Genomic DNA, 9,923 nt, shown 5'->3' on the forward strand with positions numbered 1-9,923 from the left:
TCGAACTTCTAGAGGACATGACTGTTGTGGTGGACACTTGCCATACTCGCTTGGACAATACAGCAAACTAATAGCAAACTAATTTCTGTGAGACTGAAGTCCCTTTGAACTGATTTACAGTACATTACTCTCAACGCTAGGCTTTAACAAGACTTTTGAGGGGTTGTTGGGTCACAGCATTCCGGAAAGTGTAGCCCAAGGTAAGGGTACCTGTCAACCCATTCCCCTGGTTCAAAGGCCTACAAAGCAAAAAGAAGCCCCCTCCTGAATTGTCTGTGCACTTTGGTTTGTACCCTTGGCCTACAAGGGTTGGGAGTGTGGAAGAACCAACACTCTTAGCAGAAGAGATATGTAGCAAAACATTTTTTGACTATAACAAACAATAATGAAATATTTTATCAAACAAGCATATATTTTATTGACTAGGATTTGTTCAATTGATCATGCTTTACAAGTTAGGCTGTGTATGTCAGGGTTTCGGTTTAGTATAAAGGGTTGAGATAAAATGTGAATGAGTGGTTGTTTTGTTCATAAAATTAGATTTACTATGATTCTTGTATTTATATCTACTCTGGTAACATTAAAGCATATTGTGGAATAGTAAATTAAGTACAATTGGTATATGTTAAGATGAACAGTTTATGATAAAGCAATTCCATAGCCTGGTCCCAGATCTGCTCGTGCTGTGTCTTGGCTTGCCAACTACTATGGTCATTGTCATGCAGCACAAACAGATCTGAGACCAGCTAGTAATTCCCCATGTGCTAATCAATTTATTTTATTTTTATTTAACCTTTATTTAACTAGGCAAGTCAAATCACCTTCTGTTGTAAATAAGAATGAAATCTGAATGCAGAGAACCACTCCATCTTTTACAATGCTGTAGATTTATTTATACAATTACAATGAGCTCATTTGTTCAAATATGTACTGTAAAATACTATGAAGAGAGAATATCATTCAATAAAATGCACAGAATACTTTCTCAAAACGTTCACAGTGGTTATTTTGTTAATCCTCTATCGGGTTGATGGTGTCAGAGATGATTGTATTATAGTGAGTAATGTGATTATTATAATCTACACAAGGCTATAGAGGCTAGTCTATAATCTAATCTAGTCAATCTAGAGATTGTAGTCTGTCTAGTGCGTCATTTGGTTAGTCTTCCACACCAGTGACTGTTTACAGTCTTGTCACATTGTATTATCACATAATGCAAATTCCTACCTACGTGCGAAACAAAAACTAAAATAATAATGCCGGGCATGTAGATATTTTGCAGTGGCAACAACAAGCTTTCAGAGGCAGCCCCATGTACAGCACCTTGAGTATTTTGCTGCATATGAAAGAGGATGGGAGCAAGGTGAGAAAGCCTCGACTTTCTCCTGCAGTTGTTGGGAAGATTCTGCTGTTCTATTGACCAGATTTTTTACTGTTTATTACTGCATCCATTAGTGGCCGTGGCGCACTGTTGCTGTTAAGATTTTTGATCCCGTTTATGTAACAAGAAAATATGATCGTTTCGGTTACATAATAAACGCATATTCCGAGTACATGAGGAAATCTTGGTTTACTGGCCACTATAATATGTTGGCAAAAAAGAGGTCGTGTGTGTTAATTTCAATAATGTCGGAAACAAAACAACATTATTCAATAAAATCTTGTACTGGATTTTGAATGAAATGCTTCGCCTGTCACTCAGTCAGGAATGATGACACGGCATGTCTGCTGGAAAGAAAGAGCCGTGATTGGATCGCGCAGATACAGGAGGCGGGATCATTCCATCTTCTACTGTCAGATTGGTATAGAGTTGGCTTTGCTTCTGCAGGTAAAAGGAACTGAGCGACACAAATTATGAAACATTTGTTCTAGCTAGAATTCGAAACGCGATAGAACAGCACGCTTATGTCGCAAGAAAAACAGATTTGAAGCCTTGAAAAGCCAAGTAAAAACGTGCAACACCTTTAGCGCTTGGAAACAAAATCTCGCTTTGTCAACATTTAACCGGGGCAAGCATTTTACAAGGAACTTCGACAGCTGCGTGTTTTCGAGCAAGCCATCAACAAAGAATGAAACCCCTAAAACGAGGTAGGCAGAAATTAGCCATGTTATTTTTATTTCCAGGTATTAATTGTTGCCCTGACCGCGTCTGACGGTTTGCCTGGTGTGCCCGCCTGTTGGTGTTAAATGGAATGCAGTTTTTTGTTGCGAGCAAATGCAGCGTGTGTTTGTTTGAATTTGGAGGGACAGCTAACCAGCTAGTTATCTTTGGAAGCAAGCATGGTGTCCATCTGGCGGAGCGACAGAACAGTCCTACATGCGCTATGGCGTGCGTTCAAAGGGTTCTTTGTACGTTTGCTACGTGACGATGGGAAGATGGCTAGCAAACTTAGTCAATGTTTTCTTTGCTCATTTTTCGAGCTCTAACAGGATTTAGTTATTTTCGCTATTTTTTTGCATTTAGAAATTGATAGCTTTCAGCTAGATATTTTAATTTTATTTGAACAATGTTAGTTAACTGCACGAGACGAAATTGAATGGAACAAAACAGAATGCCAATCACTGACGCGAACTTCATTGTTTGCTTTGTAGCCTGCTAGCCTTAAAAGCTAGCTAGTTAACTAGCTAAGTTACGTTGGCTGCAATGCCTTTTTCCCCTTGAGGATTTTAGTGAATTTAGCAACTCGATTTCTGCTCACGCCTTTGAAGTTTTAACGCATTGAGTATTTAGAAAATATCATATTAGCTCTAAGATAAAGAACGGCCTTTGCTTTGTAGACAGTTGAGGTTTGATAGAGGAACAGCGTGTGACATGTAAGTTAACTGACTCAAGCTAACCTCATCAAACTAGTTAGCTCAAATGATCCACCTTTTATGACCCACCTGGAGTGCATTCATTAGCTACTAGCTAAGATACAGTTCATTACCAGCGGTGTAACGGGATCGCTAGTAACTTTAGCTGCTACTTTCAAGCTGTTCAATGGACAAAATATTGACAGCACAACTCAAACCACTGACATGCCAGTGTTTTAGACAGTATAAAAATAACTATTTTACCAATTTAACTCGTTGGCATATTTAGTTTGCTTTAATCAATTATCAGTTTTGCCATTTCATGCACGTAAAACGTTTTAAAAGATTATAGCCGCTAACGTACTGTAAACAATTGGAAGCACATTCAATTTGGGCATACAAACAAGTGAGAGGTGTCTCCAGGACTCTGAATTCCTGGCAAGAGGTGAAAATGGTCCCTTGCACGGTCTATAGATCGCCCGCCGCTGGAGATGGTGATATGCACACAATCTCCTTTGTAAGGACAGGCTGCCCCCGGGGGTCAGATTTCAACCAGAGAAAGACATTTACTGCATTCTATACCCTGGGAGAAAGCATGCTCCATTTTGAGTTGCCCCCCCCCCCCCCGTGCAACATATAGTGATTTGGGGAATGAAGATTTTGAATATATTGTTCTGAATGTGTCTTGGTTCAATTAATGGCACTTCACTTTAATAGTAAGTTATCATTGCTGAATGCTTTCAGTTGTGCTTACCTGACTGCTACACCCATACTAGGTCTCTAACTCTAGATGGCATTATGTCTTCTCCATACAGTTCGCAACCGTTTACTTCGACCCACGACAGCCCCATGTGAACTACAATCCAGACACGGTTAATGTTTACAAATGTAATTCATCGCTTGCAATAAGGCGTTTGAAACATATTGCCCTTATTGTACATCAGTGAAAGAATCCTTCAAATAAAAAGTAGGCACTTACTGTATCAGTTTTGGACAGATGCATATGGACAGATGCATATGGACAGATGCAGATGCATATGGGTCCCTTCATCAGACAACACTACACTTCAGAGTTAAGCTTACACACAGGTGCACAGAGCATACTAGATGGCTAATTGGCACAGGTCACCTCTTGTCTTCCATCTGTTTTCTGTAAACAAGCCTCTCAATTCAACCCTCCACCAAACCTATTTCTTTATAGGTTGGTGAATGTACAATACCAAACAGGCCTACACAATAAATAGATACGTAACATGGCAATCTCTGATTTGGAGGGAACACAATACATTCCATAACAAATTAGTGATGTCCAACCCTGTGAAGTGTCCACCATACAAACACTGCCAAACTGACCCCCCCTTCCTGTCCTCAGCTCTGGAAGAGGAGCAGATACAGGAGCTGTCGTCAGCCATGTCTGACAGCGACCCCTTTGAGGATGACGGCTTTCCCCTTGACCTGTCAGGAGGCGGCTCGGGCAAGCGGCGTCGCCGCGGCAACCTGCCCAAGGAGGCGGTTATTGTGCTGCGGACCTGGCTGTACGAGCACCGCTACAACGCCTACCCTTCAGAGCAGGAGAAACTCAGCCTGTCAGATCAGACCAGCCTCTCCGTGCTACAGGTGAGTGGACCAGCCTAACATTGTCAAAGCAAAATTAATGAAGGAAAGCCTGCACATGGTAAAATGTCAAGTGCCTGTAAGGTTATACTATGTGGTTACTATTAATCATTGTGGCCTTCATAGTTCATGTTAAGTTTTGATTATGCTGTGGGGTAGATCTCTCACTGACCCTAACAAGGCTGGATAGATTTAAACTCACACTGTTATAACTTGTTATACATTTTAGGTTCAGTTTCAGCATGCTCCCCTGACAAGTGTAGTGTTGAAATAAATGATTTACAATGTCCTCCAGTTGAATGGTTCCAGATATGCTCATTAGCTCCTGATGCAGTGTAAACAGTTGTTCACAGCAGACACTTGGGGCTAGATGAAGCCACGACGACCTACTCTCCCTGTCGAAGATGGTTGTTTATCAGATAGTGTTCTCTAATGGCCTCGTGTGCGGGGCGATAAACGCCACAGCACCTATAGGCCTACTTCAGGCCGTTGCTAAGTATTCTATAAACAGCGATCCATCCCATGATATTTACTTCGTACTTATCATCGTACTTCAGCCCTTTGGTGTTTCACAACAGTGTAGCAAATGTCCAATGACTGATGTACTACTGTACAGATGAATCTGACACCGTTACAGCAGCCCTTGTAGGCCAACCATGTGATGTTTCTTCTTCCCTCCAATACACACACACTCTCACACCCCAGGAGTTGGTGACATGAGCAGACAGAGCAAGAGGCTAGCGCAAAGTGGAGCAGACAGCCGGCCCAGTTTTAACTCTTTATCATATGAGTCAGTTGAGCTAATTATTAGGGTCTTCTAGTTGACTTGTAGCCGGCAGCCAGCCGGGCTGCAGTGTTGTGCCCCTGGCTGGCTGTGCATTTCTCTGTGGCTCATTTTTCACCCTAGACTTCTTTAATGCCAACAGTCTGAGGTCCCTCATCTCACTGTGTGGGGGAGATGTTTCCCACTAGAGGGCGGTAAACCAGGCCTAAAGGCGAGGGAGACTGAGAATATGTCGGCGGAAGTCTATTCCCAAACAACTGGCCTCGGCCCAGTTTGAACACTTTATACGCGTCAGCTGAGCTAATTATTAGGGTCTTCTAGATGACTTGGTACACTAAACAAAAAAATACTTTCTAAGTGACTTGTTGGGCCCTTGAGATGTACCCAGTTTGTTTTCCCAGTCATGCAGGCATTGTTGTTAAAGGAACTTCTTCCACTTTTTTTCAGATATGCAACTGGTTCATCAATGCCCGTCGCCGCCTCCTCCCTGACCTGCTCCGCAAGGATGGCAAAGACCCCACCCATTTCACCATCTCCAGGCGGGCAGGAAAAGGTGAGGGTCGCTCATCCACTGGTGGTGGAGGTAGCTCCCCTGAAAGCCCCACCTCCTCGGTCCCCTCACCAGCCCTGCCCCCACTCCGGCCCTCGGTCATCCGGCCAGCCCCCACACTGGACCTCAGCCTCCTGGGCAACACAGCCACGGCCATTCTGACGGGAGCCGGCTACCCAGGCCAAGAGGGCTGCTGCGTCCAGGCCCTGATGCAGCTGGACATGCACGTTCTCCTGAGGGAGGCCGAGGAGAAGGGCTCTACGGTTATCAGCGCCAGTCCCACTGGTGGGCTATTCAACACGCCACCCCCCACCCCTCCAGAGCTGTGCCCCGGCCAGGACTTCAGTGACTTGAGGCTGCTGGTGGACGCAGCTCTCCAGAGGGCTGCTGAGCATGAGAGTCAGACGAAGGCCACTACAGAGGCCACGGACTGCAGCAGTGCTATGGGTCTGACCCTTCCACCAGAGCCGAGCCAAGCTACACTGAACTCGCCCAGAGAGCAGAGTCCCACGGAAAAGGTTGTGGTGTCCCCAGTTTCAGTCCCAAGCCCCGTCACGGTCTCTTCAGCAACTAAACTCACCCCAGCCTTTGCCTTCATTCCTGCTCCAAGTCTGCCTCCTCACCCAGCCCAAATTCCAGTCCTAGTGCCAGTTTCAACCCCTGTCCCAACCTTCATCCCTGCACCAACCAAACCCCCTGTGCCGGCCCAAAGCCCTGTTCAAACCTTCACACATGCACTAACTTTATCCCCTGTCCCAATATCACCCCCAACTTTAGCCCTAGTCCAAGCACCTCCACCAGCCCTCACCCCATTCCTAGGCCTTCCTTCCTCCATCCCCAGCAGCAGCAGTGTCCAGAGGGCCCAGTCGGTGGCCAGTGTGTGGAGCATGGTCCACAGCGACGCTCCAGTCCGACAGCCTGGTCCTGTGGCACAGACTCCCATAGCCACAGTGTGGGGGGCACAGCACACCCTGCATGCTGTCAGCGAGACAGTCAACTAGAGCCACGGCCATACCCTGGTCTGTATGTGGGGGCGCACCAAGCTGTGTATATAAATATATCTGAGAACATATTCCTTTCATCAACCCACTGATCCTGTATGTCTGTGATCCGCAGTTTGAATATGACAGAACTGTCATATACATCAGACACTGGGATGGAAAGACAAGTGTTTTAAAGACGGTGCTTTTTTAAAGCATTTTTTTATCAGGACTTTAAAAAAATATATTTTATCCAATAGAGGCTGTTGCTGGGCAGAAGCTGTCAACTTGTCAACATTCCAGAGTATGGGTTAAATGTGACGTCAACATAAGAATGACAACACAAAGTTCTATTATGTAGTTTTGAACTCTACTATCTCAACCATTTCCAAACGAGGGTAAGGAGGACATTTCCTTCCTCTGTTACACATTTTTTAAGTATTGAAGCCAGCACCAGCAGATCTAGCCTGATCAGTAGCAGTACCGGACTTGGTTGAATGTATAAAGCGGAACTCGATGACTTTAAACCCTGGCTGCCTAGCCTGTCAATCATTCCCACCAAGGCTAAACAAGGGCGGACTTGGGGCTGAGACAACCGTGTTTGTTTGTTTCAAGCGCTAGTGTCATGCTCCTCCAGTACAGTTTATGCACTTTAGATTTAAAAAAAATGTAGTCCGGCCTTCACAATCTTGAGCATTCCGACGCCCCCTTCCCCCTCTCCTCACAATGCCGGAAGACAGGCGGAAGGGAAATTGATTGTACTGCAGTGTGCCTGACTGCACAGCTCCAATGTCCTTCTCTCTCCTTGCCTTAAAGCTACTGTAAACGTGGCCACCAGGGATTCTACAATTAAGACACACCCAAAATCATCAGTCGCAAAGAATATGAACACTACCATTTTTTTTTTTTTATATTCATTTAAACCCATTTCCAAAATAGTATCTCAGCAGGTAAGCAGTATTTGTGTGTGTATATATGAAAAAAGAGGAATGTTTTTTTTGTATTGCTCTCTTATCTTTATGTATTGTGTATGATTTCCTGGGATGTGTTTTTAATGTGGATGTGAAGGAGGTAGCATCCCTGTGTGTGTGTGACCGTAAGGTCATGTAACAGAACTCAATTTTTGTGGTCGACGCTAAAGGCTTAGTCAGGTGACGCCGTCAGGCAAGTGCCCTAGTATGCCATAAGTTGATGGATGAAGACTGTTACAAACATTTTCAAGCTTTTGGGTCATCCTGTTTGGAGAGGGTTTGACCCAAGTAGCGAATCATTGGAGCCTTAAGATTTGGTCCTTGTATTTCAAACCAAAATGTCTTAATTGAAATACTCATAGTTGTTCCCTTGGATGACAAAGGCTGGTCAGTGTTGTATTGAAGTCATTGATCAATGTTGAGGTTATTGAGAAGCAAACTGTCTGGAAAATGTGACTCTCCTTTCCTCTCTGTATTTTCCCTCTGTTAGTGGACTATATCCTCTCCTCAGTGTTACTCATTCTATACGGTTGTAGTTTCCATGAAACGGTCTTAGTTCATATACCACATTTTTATGGCCAAATCTTAACTTTAGACGCAGCACAAACATTAGAGACCCTACGTGAACACACTGTGCTGCTGCAAAGTCTTATATTCTGTCAGGTCAGTTCAAACAGGTCCAACTTAGTCTTTTCTCTGTTCTTTTCAACTGTTAAGCTTTGAAAATACCATGGTGTTACAATTCCAGCAAATGTTTTATCTTCCAGCTAGAAATAAGCATGAGAAGAGCGGATATGGAATTTTGTTATTATTAGCCTGGGTTTGTGACACGCACTGATCCCATTCTCTCTGTCATGTCTCCCAGATATGTAGGCTACCCCTCAATTTCTTTCATACGGCTGGATGTCGGCATTGTTTCCTGATTTGTCATTGGGAAAGGTAGATCGTACAGGTACTCCACTAATGGAGATGTGCTGAAGAGTTCTAAGGCTCGCACACACCGCACCCAATGTGGATCTAGCATTCTGCCTGTCATTCAGCGTGCTGTCTTTTAGAGACCTGCTGTATATTGACTGCAAACGTTTGAATGCGTTTCTACGTGTAAAATCGGTGCGCACCCGGTTGGCAAATTATGCTCACAGGTGCTCAGTATTCTCGGCCAGCAAACACTATTGGTGCGTCTGAGCCTTTACCTCCTTCTTAAACAGTTTGGGGGTAAGAAGGGTTCCTGGTCATAGTGATTTGTAAGAAATAATGGTGTGAATAGATATACAGTACAACTAAGCGGGTACGTGGTTTATTCATTATTACACTTATACAATACTACATGTTACTTTTGCGATACTGGAAACAGCTGGATACTGGACATTATTTAGAAAGATATATATATATATATATATCAGGTTTTGGATGCAGAATGAAACTTGGGTCGTAGATGCCAATGTGAAAATGCATGTAAATTCATCAAAGTCAGGTGTTTTTCTTTTGGCATGAATCGTAGCTGAAATGACAATGTGTAGCTTTTCAATATGACCAATTGCATCCTAAAGATGTTTTTCCATTTCACTGTATGAATCATGGCTGATGTATTGAAAGTATAACTGGCTATCGTGCCTTAAACCTGGGATTGAGGGAACATACCCCTTCTACATAGAAACTTTTGAATAGTCTGTGCAATATATGCCTTAAACTTTAAATGTGTTTTGTACAAGCATTTCAGAGAATAAATGTTTTTTTTCTTTTCATATGCTGATCCATGTGCTGTTTGTTTCTATGTATAACTGAACTGCAATATCACATTACAATGTCCTTTTGTCAATTTTGTCTCGAAGCACAAAGATTGACACAGAATTTACATGAGCAAGATATTGTGCCATGGATGCCCTCCTCCCCCAGTTTTATCCAAGACAACAATTTATCTAAGTTGAGTCCAAAGGTCTACTGAACCTTTTTGATGGTCACCTTCCTGCCATCCAGGACCTCTATACCAGGCGGTGTCAGAGGAACGCCCTAAGTTATAGACTGTTCTCTGCTACCGCATGGCAAGCTGTACCGGAGCACCATGTCTGAGACCAAAAGGCTCCTCCTTAACAGCTTCTACCTCCCGAGCCATAAGACTTGGAACAGTTCATTTGGATCCCGAGTGGAGCAGTGGTCTAAGGCACTGCATCTCAATGCTAGAAGCGTCACTACAGACACCGTGGTTCGAATCTGGGCTGTATCACAACCAA

The 9,923-nt window shown here is 43.7% G+C and overlaps 1 protein-coding gene across 2 annotated transcripts; it reads left to right on the forward strand.

Moving 5' to 3' along the window:
- The first annotated feature begins 1,780 nt into the window (after positions 1 to 1,780).
- On the forward strand, positions 1,781 to 9,445 carry LOC115150174 (homeobox protein AKR). 2 transcript variants are annotated; one of them, XM_029693167.1, is made up of 3 exons: positions 1,781 to 2,088; positions 4,166 to 4,410; positions 5,639 to 9,445. In XM_029693167.1, the coding sequence occupies exons 1-3, from the start codon at positions 2,070 to 2,072 to the stop codon at positions 6,740 to 6,742; spliced, it is 1,368 nt and encodes a 455-aa protein (XP_029549027.1). In that variant the 5' UTR covers positions 1,781 to 2,069; the 3' UTR covers positions 6,743 to 9,445. The 2 variants fall into 2 exon arrangements, with proteins under 2 accessions (XP_029549027.1, XP_029549028.1); XM_029693168.1 differs by lacking the exon at positions 1,781 to 2,088 and adding an exon at positions 2,112 to 2,814.
- The last annotated feature ends 478 nt before the right edge of the window (positions 9,446 to 9,923 follow it).

The sequence above is a fragment of the Salmo trutta genome, chromosome 16, assembly GCF_901001165.1.
Source record: "Salmo trutta chromosome 16, fSalTru1.1, whole genome shotgun sequence".
Classification (NCBI taxonomy): Eukaryota; Metazoa; Chordata; class Actinopteri; order Salmoniformes; family Salmonidae; genus Salmo; species Salmo trutta.